This window comes from Chelonoidis abingdonii, chromosome 2 (genome assembly GCF_003597395.2).
Source record: "Chelonoidis abingdonii isolate Lonesome George chromosome 2, CheloAbing_2.0, whole genome shotgun sequence".
Lineage (NCBI taxonomy): Eukaryota > Metazoa > Chordata > Testudines > Testudinidae > Chelonoidis > Chelonoidis abingdonii.
This window is the reverse complement of record NC_133770.1, coordinates 133,883,290-133,905,777: the sequence shown is the minus strand read 5'-3', so window position 1 is coordinate 133,905,777 and position 22,488 is coordinate 133,883,290. Positions and strand designations below refer to the sequence as shown.

The window sequence follows — 22,488 nt, the reverse complement described above, 5'->3', positions numbered from 1 at the left end:
GGTGCCCTGACCGTGCCGGAGGAAAGTTATGTGACTTGCCCATGCCATACCTGTGGCTGGGCACCTTGAAAGGGAAAAGATGCTAGCCTGGATTTTAGCCCCGTTCTTTTAGCCAGGGGTCTACCAAGATGTGGCAGATTTCTGTGCCTCATGCCCAGAGTGCCAGCTCACGCACCTTGGCCAGCTGAGAGAACCCCGTTGATCTCCCCTCCCGCTTGTAAGTGTACAACTTTGAGTGAATCGAAGTCAACATATTTTGGCCCACTGGAGAAGAGTGCTGTCAGATACTGGTTCATTCTTATTGTAGTGGACTATGCAACTCAGTACTCTGAAGCAGTGCTGCTGCAATGCCAAGGGACTGGCTGCGGATCTTACGAACATCATCAACTGAGTCAGTTGTGGTGTTGTGTCCCATCTAATGTCACTGAGACCACTTAGAGAGAGAGAGAGAGTTAATGAGCCTGCTCTACAGCCTTAGCTTAGAGCCACATGGCTTTTAGCTCATGCAGTAGAGGCTCATGTATTTAGCTCCAGAGGTCCTAGGTTCGATTCCACCCACCGACGACCGGGGTCTATTGACATACATAAGCATGTTTGGGACATCTAGTAGCGAATATCTACTGGATGTGCAAATAGTATGTAGATGCCAGAGAAGCCAAAAATCATATCCATTTATTTGAAAGAAACTTCATTCTAACTAGTTATATATGTTGACCCAATGGTGGCAAATTCTATTAATTCATCGAGTGAGGAGAAGAACTGTTATTATTAAAGAATGTAGTTGATATATTAATAAATTATAGACCAGCAAATCTTAACTTCTTAGAGCCCCAGTATTGTTTACCTTTTCCCCACAGGTACACAGACCAACCATGCGTTGAGGTTTTTTCAGACAATCCCCACTGTCTGTGTAGCAATATGCTGGCAAACATGACATGACCAAAAAGTCAGACACATAACATGTTCTGTCTTGCAATAACAGTCTTTGTGTATGTAGGTCCCAGACATGAGCTACATTCCATGTACATTAGATGACCTCTATTTAATGTGAAAGAGAGGGAGAGAGAGACAGCTCTTTTGTTCAATTTTTGTTTCTGGAAAAGTGAGATTAAAGGTTATTCTGTTATTATATAGGCAGTGACTAAGAAACAGAGTGAAGAAATATACTGGATTTCAAATAGATTTTTTACATTTAAGATTGTCAAGGCTGTCTCTATTTTCATGGTCATTCTATGGTAGCAGCCCTGCCAACTACAAGTATGGAAGTTCTCTATGTGATATCCTGTTCCTTTAAATGTTTGAGCCCTCTCCTTTCCCCACTGCAAATTCTCACTTTCATGTTGGTTCTAGTTTGGCTGCCAGAACAATAAAGCTACCATCACCACAGACAGCTGTGTTTCTATCATAAGAATATAGGAACATAAGAATGGCCATACTGGGTCAGACCAAAGGTTCATGGAGCCCAGTATCCTGTCTTCCGACAGTGGTGAATGCCAAGTGCCCCAGAGGGAATGAATAGAACAGGTAAATCATCAAGCCATCCATCCCCTGTCACCCATTCCCACTTCCTTTTTGTTTGTTTTAAACCTGCTGTCTATTAGTTTTTGTGTTCTGAGGAATAAATAACACTTCCTTCTTTACTTTTCCCAAACCAGTCATCATTTTATAGACCTCTTATCATATTCCCTCTTAGTCGTCTCTTTTCCAAGTTCAGAAGTCCCAATCCTATTAAACCCTCCTCATATGGAAGCTGTTCCGTACCCCTAATAATTTTTGTACTCCTTTTCTGAACCTTTTCCAAATCCAGTATATCTTTTTCGAGATGGTGCGACCACATCTGCACGCAGTATTCAAGATGTGGGCGTACCATGGATTTAGATAGAGACAATATGATATTTTCTGTCTTGCAATATATCCCTTTCTTAATGATTCCCAACATTCTGTTCGCTTTTTTGACTGCTGCTGCACATTGTGGATAATTCTCTGAAAACATCCACTCAATGACTCCAAGATCTCTTTCTTGAGAGGTAACAGCTAATTTACACTACATTATTTTATATGTATAGTTGGGAGTATGTTTTCCAATGTGCATTACTTTGCATTTATCAACATTTCGAATTTCATCTACCGTTTTGTTGCCCAGTCACACAGTTTTATGTCATCCCTTTGTAGCTCTTTGCAGTCTGCTTTGGACTTAATTATCTTGAGTAGTTTTATATCATCTGCAAATTTTGCCACCTCCTTGTTTACCCCTTTTTCCAGATTATTTATGAATATATTAAATAGGACTGGTCCCAGTACAGACCCTTGGGGGACACCACTGTTTACCTCTCTCCATTCTGAAAACTGACCATTTATTTTTAACCTTTGTTTCCTATCTTTTAATTAGTTGCCAAGCCACGAAAGGATCTTCCCTCTTATCCCATGACAGCTTACTTTGCTTAAGAACCTTTAGTGAGGGGCCTTGTCAAAGGGTTTCTGAAAATCTAAATACACTATATCCAGAAAAAAACATGTTTATTCTTCCTCCAACAAATTATGTTCATCTATTTGTCTGACAATTCTGTTCTTTAATATACTGTAGTTTCAACCAATTTGCCTGATACTGAAGTCAGGCGTACTGGCCTGTAATTGCCAGGGTCACCTCTGGAGCCCTTTTAAAAAGTTGGCGTCAGATTAGCTGTCCTCCAGTCATCTGGTACAGAAGCTGATTTAAATGATAGGTTACAGACTATAGTTAGTAGTTCTGCAATTTCACATTTGAGTTCCTTCAGAACTCTTGGGTGAGTACCACCTGGTCCTGGTGCCTTATTGCTGTTTAATTTATCAATTTGTTAAAAAAAACCTCCTCTAATGACACCTCAGTCTGGGACTGTTCCTCACATTTGTCAGCTAAAAAGAAAGGCTCAGGTTTGAGAATCTCCCTCACATCCTCAGCCATGAAGACCGATTCAAAGCATTCATTTAGTTTCTCTGCAATAGCCTTATTGTCCTTGAGTGCTCCTTTAGGACCTTGATCATCCAGTGGCCCCACTGGCAGTTGAGCAGGTTTCCTGCTTCTGATGTACCTCAAAAAAGTTTAGATATTACTTTTTGAGTCTTTCACTAGCTGTTCTTCAAATTCTTTTTTGGCCTCCCAGATTATATTTTTATACTTCCCTTGCCAGCGTTTATGCTCCTTTCTATTTTCCTCACTAAGATTTAACTTCCACTTTTTAAAGGATGCCTTTTTGACTCTTACTTCTTCTTGTACTTTGTTGTTTAGGCACAGTCAGCATTTTTTTTGGTTCTCTTACTGTGTTTTTCAGTTTGGGGTATACAATTAAATTGAGCCTCTATTATGGTGTCTTTAAAAAGTTTCCATGCAGCTTGTAGTGATTTCACTTTTGACACTGTACTTTTTAATTTCTGTTTTCTAACTTTCTTATTTTTGTGTAGTTCCCCTTTATGAAATTAAATGCTATCGTGTTTTTCCCTGCCATGGGAATGTTTAAATTAATTATATTATATTTAATTATATTATGGTCACTATTACCAAGCAGTCCAGCTATATTCATCTGTTGGACCAGATTCACCTGTTGGAACTGTGCTTCACTTAGGACTAAATTAAGAATTGCCTCTCCTCTTGTGGGTTCCAGGACTAGCTGCTCCAAGAAACAGTCATTTAAGGAGTCAATAAATTTTGTCTCTGCATCCCTTACTGAGATGAACCCAGTCAATATGGAGATAGTTGAGGGGGTTTTTTTATTATTTTTATAGCCTCTCTAATCTCCCTGAGAATTTCACAGTCACTATCACCATCCTGGTCAGGTGGTTGGTAGTAGATCTCTACTGCTATATTTTTATTATTCGAGCATGGAATCACTATCCAATAGGATTCTGTGGTACAGTTTGGTTTGTCTCAGATTTTTACTTCATTTGATTTTACATGGTTTTTTTTTCTCATATAGTGCCACTCCATCACCAGCACGACCTGTTCTGCCCTTCTGATAGTTTTTTACCGTGGTATTACTGTGTCCCACTGATTATCCTCATTCCACCAAGTTTCTGTGCATTTATATCACAGTATTAAGTATATCCTTACTTAATATGAGGCACTCTAGTTCACCCATCTTATTATTTAGATTTCTAACTTTTGTATATAAGCACTTTAAGAACTTGTCAATTTTAACTGCCCTTACATGATGTAATTGAATGGGACTCTTTTTCATTTGATTGTTTCTCATTAGTTCCTACCTGTATTTTATCATCTTCTATCCTCTCCTCCTTACTTGGACATAGAGAATCTCCATTAATATATCCTCTCCTAAGCGATGTCTCTGTCCGAACCACATACTCCTTCACATCTGTTGGTTTTCCCACAGCTCTTCATTTAAAAACTACTCTACAACCTTTTTAATTTTAAGTGCCAGCAATCTGGTTCCATTTTGGTTTAGGTGGAGCACATCCTTCCTGTATAGGCTCCCTCTTTCCCAAAACTTTCCCCGATTCCTAATAAATCTAAACCCTTCCTTCCTACACCACCGTCTCATCCACACATTGTGACCCTGCAGGTCTGCCTGTCTAACTGGCCCTGCACATGGAACTGGAAGCATTTCTGAGAATGCTACTGCACCCCAGTATTCACCAGTGTCATGTTTTGTACAAAGTATGCCTTGTGAGGTATCATTCTAAGGCTACGTCTACACTACAGGATAAATTCGAATTAGCTTAAACCGATTTTATAAAACAGATATTATAAAGTCGATTGTGCGCGTCCACACTAGGCACATTAATTCAGTGGTGTGCATCCATGGTCCAAGGCTAGCATCGATTTCTGGAGTGGTGCACTGTGGGTAGCTACTGTAAAATAACGAGGCCAATAATGTCGATTTCCGTCCACACTAACACTATTCCGATATAGTAATATCGATTTTAGCATTACTCCTCTCGTTTTGTAGGAGTACAGAAATCGATTTAAAGAGCCCTTTAAATCGATATAAAGAGCAGTGTAGTGTGGACGGGTCCAGCGTTAAATCGATTTAACGGTGTTAAAATCGGTTTAACAGCGTAGTGTAGACCAGGCCTAAGAGTCTTGGTCTGCTAGACATTAATATCTCATTGAATTGTATGTGATATCGTTGTATATGAAGTTAGGAAGTTTGGCTGTTATGTGTTACTGAAACATATTGTGAGGTTGAAAATACCAGCAAGCAGCCTTTCAGGTACAACAGTAAAAATGACAAACAATGTTAATGTCCTATTGAGAAATGCACGCAAGCACAAGGATTACCCCAGGAAGTGTGTTCAATAGAAACCTCTCAGAAATAGCACTACACAATGGGAACTATTTGACTCAGGTCACAGCAAAAGAGCTTTCTAGCAAGCGGGAAGAAGATATAAAAGGGGGGAAAAAAGGGGCCTCACTCTCCCTACAACACCACACTTGAGGAACACGGACTGAACTGTGGGAAGTGATGGTCCCAGGCTAGAGGGATTTCTAGCCTGTGTATGAAAACCTGGAAAACCCCAGCTGCAGAACCAAGGCAGCTTGTGCTTTAAGAATCTGTCAGCTTGTTTATCACTCAGGGTGAGAATTTCCTAATTCATATCCTACCCATCTAGTGTGTTAATCTCAGTTTCCGGTTTTGTTTATTTACTAGGTAATCTATTTTGATCTGTTTATCACGTATAACCATTTAAAATCTAGTCTTTTGTAATTAATAAACTTATTTTATGTTTAATCTAAACCAGTGACCTTTGACTGGAGTGGTTGGGGAAAACCTTTGCTTGGTTACCATAAGTGTGCATTGTTCTCTTCACATTGAGGGAGAGGCGGACCGGGTATTAAACCCATATACTGGCCAGATTTGACCATGGCAGGATGGTACTGCTCTGGGGTCTCAGGCTGGGAAGCTGGTGCTCAGAGAGCCTGCATATTACTGCAGCTGAGTGTGTCCATACCTATATGAATGCTGGTGACAATGCAGGCTGGGAGGCTTTGCAGCTTGCCACAGCAGTAGAGTATGAGAGGGAGTCCAGGCTGCTGGGTCAGAGGGCTCAGTAATACCCCAGTTCCAGGTGGCATCCCAGGGTGAACCTGTCACAGTGGCATAGAAGCAGGATTATATGCACAGCTTGTTGCTCTGAGACACTGGTAGTAATTTTAAGTGAGTTTTAAGTGTGGTGGCTAGAGATCAGTCAAAGTGGTTACCAGTTTGTTATTTTCTGTTTACTTATTTTGGGCAAGGGAAGTAGGGATAGAAAAGCAGGAAAATGAGTGAAAATGAAACTAGCAAGAAACTGGAGTTTGGCAGATTGCAAGCAGAAGAGCGGGAGAAGGAACACAAGCGACAGATGGAATTAAAACAATTATAAAAAAAAATTGACAGCAGAAAATGCCAGGCAAGAAGCTGCATACCAAATGACCCTGGAACTGCAAGACAAAGAGATGGAGGCCCAAAAGTTAGCCATGGAAGAGAGGGATTTCTAGCCTGCAAGGGGAATACCTGGGGTTTTTAAACTGCAAGCAAGGGCAGTTGGCCACTTAAGAATCTCTGCAGCTGGCTTAAATCATCATTTAGGGTGAAAAGTTGCTGCTCATATCCAACCTCTTTAGTATATTAAGCTTAGATTGATTTTTTGTTTATTTGCTAGGTAATCTGCTTTGATCTGTTTGGTGTCCCTTATACTCAGTTAAAATCTATCTTTTGTAGTTAATACATTTGGTGTTGCTTAATCACAAACCAGTGTGTGAAAGCTATAACTTGGAGGCAGAAAGCTGTGTATATTCCTCTCCACATTGAGGGAGGGGCACATTTCATGAGCTTACACTGTACAGTTCCCTGTTCAGTGCAAGGTGGTATAATTTCAGGTTTACGCTCCAGAGTGGGGTGTGTGCCTAAGTGGCTGGGAAGTTCCTCAGCTGAAGCTTTCCCATGCAGAGCTGATCACAGCGTCTGTATGTTTCTGCAGCTGGGTGTGTCCCTACCTGTATATGTGCTGGTGAAGGTGCAAACCAAAGCCTGGGAGAGGGCCTGACAGGCTGGTCAGAGCAGTATAGTATAAAGGGAGCTCAGGCTGGTGTGTCAGGGAGGCTCAGTGGTACCCCAGTTCCAAGTGGCACCTTGGGGGGAACCCATCACAGCTACCATGAAAGTCCTAGATTCAATATTGTGTCTTGCAGCCTACATCTCCTATCCTTCCCTATGTCATTGGTACCTACATGTACCATGACCACTGGCTTCTCCCCAGCACTACACAAAATTCTATCTAAATGTCTTGAGTGATCCACAGCCTTCACACCAGGCAGGCAAGTCACCATGCGGTTCTCTCAGTCATCTCAAACCGAGCTATCTATGTTTCTAATGATTGACTCGCCCGTTACTAATACCTGTCTCTTCCTAATAACTGGAGTTCCCTCCCCCAGAGAGGTATCTGCAGTGCAAGAGGATACCACAACATCATCTGGAAGGACAGTCCCAACTATGGGATTGTTTTCCTCAGCTCCAGTTGGAAGTTCTCCTTCCCTGATACTTTTTTCCTCTTCAGCATCACAGAGGCTGTCAGACCGGCGTTTTGCTGTGTCCCAGAAAGCTTCATCTATGTACCTCTCTGTCTCTGTTAGCCCTCCAGCTTAGCCATTCTGGTCTACAAAGCCTCTGAGGGCCAGGAGCTCCTTGCATCGAATGCACACATATGCCACCTGCCCATAGGTGCAGCTAATCATACATGCTGCATTGAGTGCAATAAACTGTATAGCCTCCACTCTATTGCTGGACTTCTGCCTGCATTCTCTTTTTACTCTTGCAGTTTGTTTCTTCGTTGTTGTTGTTGTTTTGGTTTTTATCAGGAGGTGTTTTTGGTCTTAAGTTTAAAGAATGTTAAGTGTATCTAGCCCCCATTCCCCCTCTAAACACCCTCACAAAACTCCCTTGTTAGCTGCTCCTGGTCGCTAGTTAAAGCCCTGGTCTTGAGTAGCTCCACCCCCTGGGTAAGAGTTGATAGGTGCTAAAGGGCTTAGAGATCAAAGCCTTGTTAAGAAGCTCTCGGCCTTGCCTAGCAGGCTGCTAGGCTCAGCACACGATCTCCCAAACAGACAGACCAGACAGTATATTTCAGTCAAGCAGCACGCACACCACAAACACAGGATAGCTGTGAAATTTGCAGTCCAAAAAAGTCTTCCTCTCAGGGTCTGTGCATAGTGGGTCCCAAGTGTTCATTCAGATCAAGTGTTTGAAGCTGTATCATAGTGCGCAAAATTTGAAGAAAATAGCAATAGTCTAAGTTAGATTTATAAAATGATAGTTTGCTGGTGTCCTGTTATACAGTACTTGTGATTTGCTTTTAGCTGTAGGAATATATAGTACTGTAATCAATTTTTCTTTTAAAAGAAGTTGAGATTTTCTGCCTATCTAAAATTGTGTTCATATAGAGCAATTTAGATTTTTTAAAACTATAAATGACACATTCATTTTAAGTTCAGTTGAATGTGTTTCTAAACCATCCAAGACTTTTGGTTCTTGAAGAAAAAGGCTATTTCAGTCTACTCAAGAACTTTCTATTTGATGGGTAAACAAAGGTAAAATAATGACTATAATGGCATCATAATACCCAAGAGAAGAAGAGCTTCAGTTTATAGTGGATTTATCTTGACAAGTGCAGGGAACACATGAGGTTTATGCTGGGATAAAGCACAGGAGATATCTGACAGGCTTTGTGGCTGCTGAATTTTCCAGCCCTATCTCTTCTCAGGATGTGTTTACACTGCGATTAAAACCTGTGGCCAGCCTGTCGCAGCTGGCTCTTGCTCGCAGGGCTCTGCTAAGGGGCTGTTTAATTGCTGTGTAGATACTTGGACAGAAGCCAAGGCTCTAGGGTCCTGTAAGGTAGGAGGGACCCAAATAAACCTCATGAACTGGAGCCAGCTGGCACAGGCCAGCCATGGGTTTTTAATTGCAGTGTAGACATACCCTTAGGCAACTTGCTGGTTCATTCAGTTTGCATCTGCTTAATGATTTTTTTCTGCTGGATTCTTTACTTTGTTCCACATGAAACAAATATTTGGGACCAGAACCCAATGGAACTTTTCCCATTTATACCAGGTGAGACTCTGGTTCTTTATATGAGAAGGTTTCAGCTACCACCTCAAAACTACAGCTATTGAATTTTGGAAAATGACATAATTGGTGCACGATGAAACAAACAGCAAGAGTAACTTGAAACAGAAGTAGTTGGAATCAATATACAGTTCTAAAGTTCTGAGAGAATATTCTAGTAATAATCTCCCCACCAGTGCAGTACATTAAAAGTAAATCCTAAAAGACAGCCAATGTGATGAGTGAATTTTAATGGGTTATTAATGCTGATTTAGCTGTCTTGTGTATGTTGAGGGATTACCTCAGTAGATCACAAAGAAAAAGAACAGAAAAGAGAACAAAAGAAGTGCACATAACAAGGAGATACTGTTTGCATAAAAAAAATAAACTGAAAACAGAAAAAAGATAAATAGGAAACAGAATATTCTATATAAAACTGGTTCTATTACTTGTAACTGTAGCAGCTAACAAATAGAGTTAAGTATGTTTTTTTTAAATATGCTACAGTGTCCTTTTAATCATCTTTAGTCTTGAATCTATAGTTGAATCAGAAAAATGGGATGTGCTCAATCTGCTATATATTCTATCATTTATTCTGTGCACCATCTTCTTCTGACAGAGACAATATTCCCTCAGACTTAGAAAGCCAATATTTCCATGTTGGATGCAACAGATGTTGCCATCTGCAATTAAAGTAGAATATCTTTTGCACATAATATTGTTGCTATCCATTTTTGCTGATGGATACTTACCTTTGATATATTACTGAAATCACACAACATAAAAGTGTGGATGATCTTGGTATTACAACAATAGATGCATATCGTGTTCCATTAAATAATATTTTTGTTATGTTTTTATGTATAGACAGGACCAAAATCTATTGCTAATATCACATGTAATATTTAATTTTTTTACAGATGCAGCAACTATCACTGTTTTTAATTCATGTTGTTTTATTTTAGGTGGCAGTCAATGTAAAGAGTGAAAAACTCATATTCTATGGTTTTTTGACCTTCTTCACAAACACATGGTCAGGGCCCTTGTGATTCTGCAACCCAAGAGTTTGCTATGCAATTTGCTGCAGAACTGTGCTCCAAAATCTATGGCTTAGCTGTGCTGGCATAACCTCATAGCGTAGACGCAGTCTATAGCAATAGAAGGGATCTTTCTGTCGCTGTAGGAACACCACCTACCCAGCAATGGTAGCTAGGTGGATGGAAGGATTTTGGAGCTGCGTCTACACCAGGGGTTAGACCAGCATAGCTACAGTGCTCAGTGGTGTAGATTTTTCATACCCCTGAGCACCATACCTATGTCAAACTAAATTTTAAATGTAGATGAGACCTAACCTTTCATTTAAACAAAAAACGGTGGTCCTGTCACACCACTGCATTATTTCAGTTTTAACATTGGTTTAACTCCACAGCTTTCAGTGAAGTAAAGCTGGAGTAACACAGTGGTGAAGAGTTCGTATGTTTTTAGCCTTCTGGATTGCAAAGAAAGCCTTGAAAATGTGTCTGCACTACATAGCTTATGCTGGCATAGCTAGTGCTAATAGTGCCTCTAGGGTAGACGGAGACTATATCAACAGAAGGCATTTTTGTGTTGGTGTAGGAACACAACCTTTCCGAGCAACATGCTACATCAATAGAAGCATTCTTGTGTCAACATAGCTAAGTCTACTCTGGGGTTTTTGCTGATGTAGCCATGTTGGTCAGGGTTACATTTTTTTCACTCACCTGATCCATGTAGCTATGCTGATATAACTTGCAAAGCCTGGTCTATACTAAAAAGTTAGGACAACTCTGCAACATCATTTAAGGTGTGAAAAATCCATACCCCTGAGCAACTTGGTTACATTGATCTAACCCCTGGTGTAGATAGCTCTAGGTCAACAGAAGAATTCTTCCAAAGACCTAGCTACCGCTCTCAGGGAGGTGGATTGTCTGTGCCAACAGAGGAGAACCCATCTTGTTGACATAGGTAATATCTAAGGTATTGATGTGCTACAATGGTGCAGCTGTGTCTCTGTAGCGTTTCAAGTATAGACAAGCCCTAAGTGTAGATTACACCTGAGGGTACACTTTTGCAATCATGTTTTTCTGAATATGCCGACAGCCTGAAACAATAGTTCTAAAAGGTGTGAACTATCCCACTCATATCTGGTTGTGAATAATGTTGAGGTTTACAATGTTACCTCTTCTCATACCTATCCCATACCTGGCTGTCAAAACCTGCCATTTCACCCTGATATCTTCTATGATGCAGTTGGGCAATATCAATACAAAAATCTGCAGTATATTGAGGACTGAAAGTGTGAGGACAGTGTAAAGTAAACTTTTTTCTTATCAAAGTAAAGAACAAAGAGGTTACTAAACTGCTTGTGATATTCATTTTCGTATTTAATTCAGCAAAAATATATATTTTTTAGTTTATCGGAAACTGCCACAAAATCCAGAGACCTTGCCACAGAATTAAATTCCACCTTGCCATAGAGCAGTGATGGCTGGCATGTGGGACCTGATTCTCCACTGCCTTGTAATATGTGTAGTCATTGACAGCTGTGCAAAGTGGGTGTAAAATTCTACTTACTATTCTGATTTAGCACTGGTGTAATGACTACACATATATAAGACAGTGAAGAAAAAGGCCCATTCTGTATGTCCATACAGCTTTCTAGAAACTCATCCAGGTTTTTACTTTAGTGAGGTTGGATATGTGTAACAGAGAGTAGAATTCACTCTATTGTATTTAAGTTCTCTTTCTATTTCACTAATGCTAAAACTGGGAGATAGACTCATTCTGCTACAGCATCTGGTTACTAAACATGAACTACAATATTTTTGAAGGAAAGAGAACTGAAAATGTTGACTGAAAAGACACAGGCCAGTTATGCAGCAGGGGACATCTACATTTATTGTACTTCCTCCTATGACATTTTGATAAATGATATTTACACACTCTCAGTGTAAATAAGTAAATAAGTTAAATACTGTATCTCAGAGCTGAGAAAATGTCATCAAATTATCATTTTTTAAATAGCCAGATATGGATATGACTGTCTGAGATAAAGTCTGCTCTCAGTTACACCCATGTAACACTACTGAAGACTATAGAGATGTATGTGTGAGATCCTTGTCCCATATACATAGATTAATCCATATGGAGTAGTAAGTTGTTTTTCTGCATGCTGGCAAATGTAATTAAGGGAATTAATAGTTGGTTTGTTTTATTTACATTTTTTTCAAGTGCTTTATAATCTGAAAATGTATAAATGTCTTAGCTACTGCTTTATTATAGACCTAGCTAATGCCCTAAAGTTGAGCTTTATTACCAAAGATACTGTAGATCTAGTTTTATCCTAGTTAATTTAATTGATGTTAGTGCAGCTAATAACGTGTGGCAAGATTCACAAAAGGATTTAGACACATTAAGTGCCACTTTAGGCCCCTAACACCCGGCCCCACAGACATTCACAGAATCCGGCCCCACAGACATTCACAAAGCCCCTGCTCAGCTGCCCCTATAGGGGCCTAAACTCACTCAACAACTACATTTTTCTGGTAAAAGTTCCGTAGGTGCCTGTGTTTCTGCTTCTGCATGGAGTATGACAATCTATTGAGATGAGTGGGGCAGTTCTAGCCCCATATCAGGCTTATGGATGCCTAAGCTCCAGAGCAATGCACAAAATGGGGCAAGAAAGACGTTCTTCTGCCTAACTATCCTGAAGTGTCACCTGACTGGCACCCTACAGGTGAGCTTACACAAAACAGGAGGAGGACCTCTCTCATAAACTTTAGCCCAGTGGTTAGGGTACCCACCTGGGAAGTTGGAGACCCCCAGTTCAAGTTCTCTCTCCATCTAAGGGGGAGAAAGGATTTGAATTGTGTCTGCTGCCTTAAGGTGAGTGTCCTAACCACTTGAGCTATGAGATATTCTAGTGTGGGGCTGCTTCAGTCTATCTCCTGTTAAAGCTGTTCCACTGTGAATAAATAACACTGCTCTACAGCCAAGATGTTTCTGAAATAAATGTAGTCAAACTTTACTAATTCTGGGTCACTGAGAACGAAAATGATGCTTAAAATTGTTGATTGGCTCTTGTCTAGCTGTTGGGCTCCAGACTACAGCAGTCAAATCTCCTGGCAGGTGATGTTAGGGTTTCCATGTTCCGTGACCGTCAAAAGGATCTTGTCCCATTCTTCTTCATGGAAGGTGATCTTGTAGCCTGCAACAACATCGATGGTGTGATGGCAGCCCTCAACATCGTTCACGATCCAGATGAGTGGAGACTGTTCATTGATTCATCGAAGACGAGTCTTAAAGCTGTTTTGCTGCATAATGGCAATGTTTTGCCATCAATTCCAGTTGGTCATGCAGTCCATATGAAGGAAACCTATGACAACATGAAACAACTTTTGAGGTGCATAAACTATGACCAACATCAGTGGCAGCTTTCTGGCAATTTGAAGGTTGTTGCTCTCTTGCTTGGTCTGCAGACTGGATACACAAAGTACTGCTGTTTTCTCTGCGAATGGGATAGTCGTGCAAGAGATTCCCACTACATCAAGAAAGATTGGCCACTCCGACAGTCATTGGAGCCTGGGAGGAAAAGTGTTCAGCATCCACCACTTGTTGAATCAAGGAAGATTTTGTTACCACCCTTACACATCAAGCTGGGTCTGATGAAGAACTTTGTCAAGGCCATTGACAAAACACAAGCAGCTTTCAAGTACCTCCGTGGAAAATTTCCAAGGTTAAGTGAAGCTAAGATAAAGGAAGGTGTCTTTGTTGGTCCTCAGATTCGTGAACTTCTTCGAGATGATGCATTTGACCATGCACTGCGTGGCAAGGAAAAGACGGCATGGAAAGCCTTCCAGTTAGTGGCAATAAAGTTTCTCGGAAACAACAAGGCAGACAACTACAGGTTGTTGGTGGAAAACCTCCTCAAGGCATACAAAAGCCTTGGTTGCAACATGTCACTAAAGATACATTTTTTGCACTCTCATCTAGATTTTTTTCCACCGAACTGCGGAGCAGTGAGCGACGAGCACGGCGAGCGATTTCACCAGGACATTGCAACAATGGAGAAACGCTATCAGGGCAAATGGAGCCCATCAATGCTTGCAGACTATTGCTGGACAGTGACAAGAGATGCTCCATTTAATGAATACAAGAGACAAGCCAAGAAGCGCCGAGTAGACACTGAATAGGACTAAACTATGTACATAATAGTTTTTTGCCTTTTGTTTCATAATAAATTTTATTTATATAACCCTTTTGCTGATTTTTAAAGTGTTACATAAACAGGACAGGTGAAATATTATCGTGTAAAGCAACCATAAACACATGAAAAGACCTAGGTTTACAATTTATGATTAAAACTCTACTATCTACACAATATACATAGACACAAAATGTAAAAACTTAAATATCTTAGAAACAGTAGCCAATCACTTGTTTTAATTGTCATTTTTGAATTCAGCACGTCAAAATACATAGTAAATACCACATTTTATCTCTGAAGCAGATGACTTCTCAAAAATTCTAGACCAGTGTAATGAAAGAATCAGTAAAAGAGAATATGACTATGTAGCCTGTTGGTTAGAGCACTCAGCTGAGCAGCGCAGGATCCAGTTCTCCTGCTCCATTTATTTGATGTATTATCCACAGTGAAACAGCTTTAACAGGAGAGACCTAGGGTATGTCTATATTACAAGTGCTGTCGCAGCACAGTTGCCATGTTGCAGCTATGTCGCTGTAGTTTAGACACTTGCTACAGCAGCAGAAGTTTTTCTGTTGCTGTAGTAAATACATCCCCTTGAGAGGTGATAATTTATGTTGATGGAAGAATTCTTCCATCGACCTAGGGATGTCTACACTGAGGTGTAAGTCGGCTTAACTACATCTCTCAGGAGTGTGAAAATGCCACGTTTTTCTAATTTCTCTGTGGGTGGTTGACCCCCGCTCCGCCCCAGGGTCCGCCCCCACTCCTCTCCTTCCCCCAAAGCCTCATCCCACCCTTCCCGCATCTTCCCTCCCCATTCCGTCCCCTCCCCCAAGCATGTCCCACCTTTGCTCCAGACCCCTCCCCCCAGGGCCTCCTGCAGGCTGATGAACAACTGATCCGTGGCAGGCGGGAGGCAAAGGGAGGAAGGGGGGAGGAGCTGATCGGTGAGGCCGCTGCACCCACAATTTTTTCCCATGGGTACTCCAGCCCCAGAGTACCCATGGAGTCAGCACCTATAGTGAAATAGCTAGGTTGACCTAAGTTTTTGATGTAGGCCAGGCCTGATGGAGCCCTGTGTCAAAATAGTCTAACCAAGTAATTAGAGGACTCACCTGAAATGTAGTAGATCCCAGTTCAAATCCCTTTACTCCATCATGTGGAGGAGGGACTTGAACTATGGGGGTCTCCTACATGCCACGTGAGTGCCTTAACCACTGGGCTGAAAGTTATCTGGAGTTCCTCCTCTCCCTATCCACCCCTCCCCACACAAAGAGAGAAACTTCCAAGCAGAGGGTGATGTCTTCCTGAAGCTCACACTTATCTGCCTGTCTCCAAGAGAGGGATGAGTCTTTCGATACACTCTTTGGCTTCACACTTCTCATTAGCTAGCTTAGGTTAAGATCTGTCTATTATGCTGGCTTTTGTAAATTCCATTGAAAGAGCCTATTTCTCCCCACTCATTGTATAGAGAGTCAAGGTTCCAAATTCAGGCTTTGTGAATCCCAGTAATTTTTCTAGGTAGCTAAATGTTAGGCGTGGCAAGACTCAGGGTCACCACTCCTAAATTCCTTTGTGAATCTAGCCCATTCTATGTATATTCCTCCAAGTAGAAAAAACCTTTGGGGTATTAGAATTTAAAATCCATTGGCAGGGATGAAGATTGGAGGAGAAGGAGATGGGATCAAAATTCTCTTGTCAGGTTGTTTACACTGTACCATACTGTAAATATAAACAATTGATAATTTTCTTCTAGGAGTATCAACCTTGTAACACCAATCCCTGTCCAGAGCTCAAAAAGACCACCCCCTGGACTCCCTGGACTCCGGTCAATATCTCAGACAATGGTGGTCACTATGAACAACGATTCCGATACACTTGTAAGGCACGCTTGCCTGACCCAAATTTGCTAGAGGTTGGAAGACAAAGGATTGAAATGCGTTACTGTTCCAGTGATGGTACCAGCGGATGCTCAACAGATGGTAAGCAGAGATAGTGCAAGTGAATAATAGCACCTAGCAGACAATGGTATCACACAATCAAGTGTCTGAAAGTTGAAGCTAAACAAATTCAGAGTGAAATTAAAGTGTGTGTTTTTAACAGTGAGATTAATCAGGAATTGTTGTGGTGAATTCTCCATCATTGGTAATTTTTCAATCAAGATTACATAGGATTTTTTTACAGATATGCTTTAGTTCAAATAGGAATTAATTCAGAGTAATCTTATGGCTTGTGTTTTATAGGAGGTCACACAAGATGATCACACTGGTCACTTCTGGTCTTGGAATCTATGAACGTGCTAGAGAGATGGCTGTAGTTCCATTTTCATGACAGAGTGAAGCTTTTTATCTTGCTGGTGTTCTTCATAATGTTAGAGTTTACAGCCAGAAGGGACCACTGGATCATCTAGTCTGACCTCTTGTATGTCAGAGGTCACCATCTCTGCACTACCCTAGTATCTATACAGTAAACCCAATAACTGAAATTAGACCAAAATATTACAGCCCACTGGAGACTAGACTATTATGTGCCACAGGCAGAGAATAGGAGAAACCAAGTTGCCCTTGTGCACAGAGCCCCACAAAGGCAGTGATATGATTAAGTGAGATATACCCAGAAGTTCAATGCATCCTCCTCCCCTTCTCCCCCGCTTCTCCCAATGTCACTGCAAATCTTACATGGGTGAAAATTCCTTGCTAATCCCAGAAAGGACAATAAGATAGACCCTGATCACCTGGCCAAAATCAGACAGCCAAACACTTGTGAGCGAGAATGTTCAGTGTCACCTCAGAGTTCCAGCCCACCCCTTCCAATGTCCCATCACCAGCTGTGACCATACTCATGCTTCAGAGGAAGGAGATTTTAAAAAAAAAAGTTCAGAATACATTTTGCAAGTGATCCCTTCCTGGCACCTGCAAGTAGTTGGCCAAAGCCCTGAAGCATGAGGTTTTAGGACATAGGACATAAACCAGAAGTGGGCTCCACGTCTGTTGGCCCTTCCACCTACCATCACAAACAACACCATCATACAATCTCTCACTCATAAATTTGTCCAGCTCATTTCAGAAATGTTAACAAAAAGAAGGCACTTGATCACAACAGGTAAATTAGTTTCTATTTCTTCAGGACTGGGCTTAATATCTCAGGATAACCCACTATTTTTTACCTCTGGCTGTAGGACTTGGTAGTGTTTGTCAGATGTTCTTCCTAATAATTAACTCATCAGAGAGATAGCCATGAAATTGTAGAATAATTTTTGAGATTGCTCTGTCATCTCTTTCCTTCTGCTGTCCTTTTTTGGGAGAAATTCTGACAAATTCTGCTTTTATTTTATAAATATTTAGTTAGACTATAACACTGATGATGAATAGAGCTTTTTACTGAATAATTAAAGAGCAATAGCTGGCTGCATGCTTATGACAATTAACTAAATAGATAATTTATGAAGTGGATAACTTCTGTTATTAATGTTTTATAGTATTGAGCTATCACCAGGATTTAAAGTTCTGTTTCCTACTACAAAGGAAAAATGACTTCCTCCAATGTTATTTTAGCTATAAATGCATTTTACATACAGAATTAATTCATACTAAATTATTTTTCTGCTTACCAGTAGTGCTTAGTTATGAATAAACAATATACAAAAATATATTTATTGTTCACTGATATTCAGGTGAAGTCAACCCTAATTTTAAATGATTAGTTATGAGATTCTTAATTTCATTATTTATTTATTAGTACTTATAAGAATACATCCCACTTACATAGCCTTTTACATCTTCAAAATGGTATAACAATTCGATTTATTACAATACCCTTGTAAGACAAATAAGCATTAATAACTACAGTAGGTAAAAAAGTATTATCTGCATTGAATAATTTATTGCAGTGTTGTTATAACTGTTGGTCACAGGATATGAGACAGACAGTGTAGGTGAGGTAATATCTTTTTTTTTTTAATCAACTTCTGTTGATGGAAGGTTTGGGGTCCTCAGAGCTCATTACAACAATTTGTAAGGTTTCAGAGTAGCAGCCGTGTTAGTCTGTATCCGCAAAAAGAACAGGAGTACTTGTGGCACCTTAGAGACTAACAAATTTATTTCAGCATAAGCTTTCATGGGCTTTACCTTTTTTGTTGTTGTTTCCTACTGTGGTTTAAAATCATCGCATACTGTAATTTAGAAATGCTGCAGAATACTGGAGTTTCAGCTCCAGCTCATCGTTTCTCATTGCAATGAATAAAAGTTTTTGATTCAATTTATTTATTGCACCCGTTTGCAGTGAATTCTCATTGCACTCATTTGCAAAGACCTTTCAAGTTTGTTTATCCAAAAACATAAAATTTTCTAAAAGTATTAGTAGAAGCAGTTACTTCTGTCATATATCCTACCAGAAGAACTAGTATCCTCCTTTCATCATCATCATCATCATCAAATCATTCCCTTCCAGGGACAAAAGAGATCAAAGAAATAACAGTTTCAGTTCCTAATACTCGGGTGAGTGGGCTGGGACTGTACTTTTTTAGCTACTGTAGATTTATACTGCTAAGAATTATGCATTGATCTATGTTATTGGGTTTGTTCTTACGTATTTGCATAGTCGTGTCATGGAAACAGTAACCAATACATACAGGAAGAAGGAAGGTCTTGAAAGGTACAGGATAGGGTGACAGGGGTCCTAGATTCTGTTGCTGATTTTGTTGTAGACATCTTGGGTGACCTGGGTGAGTCGCTCTCTTTGCCTCAATTTTTCTGACAGTGAAATGGAGATAATACTTGCTTATTTCACAGAGGTGTTGTAAGGCTAAATTATTGCATGTAATGCGCAAGCAGATCCTAAAATGGAAGATGCTGTATGAGTTAAAATTAGTATTATTTTTTAGCTTCTGCTAGGAGTTATATTGCTCATCCAATCATTTGCTCTAGATTACATTGCTTGTAATGTTCAGAAGGTAGCAATTTACATTTCTTGTATAATTTCAAAGAATGCACTGAAAGCTAATAGTTCCCCAAAGTTAATAGCATCACCACCATCTCAGAATGCCCATGTCCCTCTTTACATACGGTTGTCTTTTCAGAGAAGCTATGGTCACCATCCTATCCTGTTTTATCTTCAGGAGTTTGTCAGCCAGCTCACTCTTCCTTTCTGAGATGGCTGGGTGTCCACTTGTCCATTCTTCATCATGAGGAAGTTAGCAAGTATCTCATATACCAGGAAAGGTCTTTAAAGTAACCTGTGCAGTAGGACTGGAACCCTTCTATTCCCAGCTCTGCCACTGCCCACATAATACCTTAGGAATTGTAAAAAATTGATAAGGGAAGTGTAAGTATACAAGAAGAAATGTACAGTCAGCAGAGTTAAGGACAAAATAATTTTTTTAAAGTATGTTAAGAACAAAAAGAATCCTAACAACAGTATTGGTCCATTACTAGATGGAAATGGTAGAAGTATCAGTAATAATGCAGAAAAGGCAGAAGCGTTTAATAAATATTTCTGTCTATATTTGGGGAGAAACTTGATGTAGTCATATCATATTATGATGAGACACTCTTTCCATTCCCATAGTTACTCGTGATGATATTAAATAGTAGCTACAGTTCGACCTTTTTAATCAGCAGGTCCAGATAACTTGCATCCAGGAGTTGGCTAAACCATTAATGTTTGTTTTCAATAAATCTTGGGACACTGGGGAAGTTCCAGAAGACTGGAAGAAAGTTAATGATGTGCCACTTTTTAAAAAGGTCAGTGGAATGACCTGGGTAATTATAGGCCTCTCTGCCTGACATTGATCCTGGGCAAGATAATGGAGTAGCTGATACAGATGCCATTGGTGAAGAATTAAAGCCAATCAACATGGCTTTTGGAAAATAGATCCAGTCAAACTAACTTGATATCTTTTTTATGAGATTAAAAGTTTGATTTATAAAGGTAATAGTGCTGATGCCACAGATTTAGAGTTCTATAATGCGTTTGTCTTGGTACTGCATGACATTTTTAGTTAAAAACTAAACTGATATAAAATTAACATGGCACACATTTAAATGGATTAAAAGCAGTCTCACTGATAGGTCTCAAAATGTAATTGTCAGTGGAGAGGGATCATCGAATGGGTGTGTTTCTAGTTAGTCCTGCAGGGATCAGTTCTTGGCCCTCTGCTGTTTTAACATTTTTAGTAATGATGTGGAAGAGAGCATAACATCATCACTGATAAAGTTTGTAGATCACACGAAGACTGGGGGAGTGGTAAATAATTCAGAGGACAGGTCACTGATTCAGAGTGATCTGGATCATTTGGTAAACTGGGCACAAGCAAATGATATATATTTTAATATGGTTAAATGTAAATGTATACATCAAGGAACAATGATTCTATCCTGAGGAGCAGTGACTCTGAAAAAGATTTGGGGATTGTGATGGATAATCAGTTGATCATGAGTTCCCAGTGCAATGATGTGGTGTAAAAAGCTAATATGATTTTTGGATGCATAAATGGGAATCTTGAGTAGGAGTAGAAAGGTTATGTTACCTCTGTATATGGCAGTTGTTCAACTGCTGCTGGAATGCTGTGTCTGGTTCTGATGTCCACAATTCTAGAAAAGTGTTGATAAATAGGAGAAGGTTCAGAAAAGAGCCGTGAGCATGATTAAAGGATTAGAAAACATCCCTTTTAGTAAAAAACTCAGTCTATTTATCTTAACAAAGAGAAGGTTAAGGAGTCTATAATTACCTACATGGGTAACAAATACTTGATAATAGACTCTTCAGGCTAGCGGACAGAGGTATAACAGGATACAGTGGCTGTAAGCTGAATCTAGATAAATTCAAACCAGAAATAAGGTATAAATTTAAATAGTGAAGGTCATTAACCATTGGAACAGTTTACCAAGCATAGTGGTGGATTCTCCATTACTGGAAATTTTAAAATCAAGATGAGATGTTTTTCTAAAAGATATGCTTTAGTCCAAACACAAATTTGGATTCTCCATTACTGGAAATTTTAAAATCAAGATGAGATGTTTTTCTAAAAGATATGCTTTAGTCCAACACAAATTCATTCAGGGGCATTGTGTGGTCTGTGTTATATATGAGGTCAGACTAGCTGACCACAATGATCCCTTCTGGACTTAAAATCTATGAAAAATATGAGCCATGGTGTGACGGGTTCGGTCACAGAGACCCCCTTGGGACTGTCACCTGCTGTTTTGAGACTACCTATGAGCCCATTTTCTCTGTGAGTTTGGACCTCCAGAACCCTGTCTTGTTGAGCCAGATACGCTAATCTGCTACAACACAGACCTGGGGGCTGACCCACACCCCCAAAGCTGCATACTTAACTGAAAACAGCTTAGCAAGTGCTCCTATCTCTAGCACCCAGACACGTAGCTCCCAATGGGATCCATACCCCCAAATAAATCCATTTTACTCTGTATAGTTTATGTAGGGTAAACTCATAAATTGTCCACTCTCTATAACACGGATAGAGAGATATGCACAGCTGTTTGCTCCCCCAGGTATTAATTACTTACTCTGGGTTAGTTAATAAGCAAAATGTGATTTTATTAAGTATAAAAAGTAGGATTTAAGTGGTTTCAGGTAATAACAGACAGAACAAAGTAAGTTACCAAGCAAAATAAAACAAAACACGCAAGTCTAAGCCTAATGCAGTAGGAAACTGAATACAGATAAATCTCACCCTCAGAGATGTCCTAATAAGCTTCTTTCACAGACTAGACTCCTTCCTAGTCTGGGCCCAATCCTTTTCAGACCAACCTTGTAGTTTATGGCCTGGGTCCAGCAATCACTCAACCCCCCGTAGTTACTGTCCTTTGTTCCAGTTTCTTTGAGGCATCTCTTTGGGGTGGAGAGGCCATCTCTTGAGCCAGCTGAAGACAAAATGGAGAGGCTTCCAGGGCCTTTTGTGTTTTCTGTCTTGGGGGTGGAAACCCGTTTTTTCTTCTGTGCAAAGTCACAGCAGCAAGAGGGAGTTTGTAGCCACCTGGCCACGTCACACGTCCATGAATGATTCAGCTTTTTGCCAGCCGACACTATTGTTTACATGTTAGTTTGAAGGTTCCCAGGAAAGCTCAGATGTGGATTGGCATCTCCCAAAGTCCATTGTCAGTTAAGTGTTTCTTAATTGGGCACTTACTGAGAATAGTCCTTTCTCAAGAAGCTGACCAAATG

The 22,488-nt window shown here is 40.1% G+C and overlaps 1 protein-coding gene across 1 annotated transcript in view; it reads left to right on the top strand.

The window, feature by feature from the left end:
* SEMA5A (semaphorin 5A) overlaps positions 1–22,488 on the top strand; it is a 641,391-nt gene that overhangs the window by 563,059 nt on the left and 55,844 nt on the right. The window contains exon 16 of the mRNA XM_075062673.1: positions 16,061–16,286. Coding sequence (XP_074918774.1) covers positions 16,061–16,286 — 226 coding nt within the window. The remainder of the gene's footprint in view (positions 1–16,060; positions 16,287–22,488) is intronic.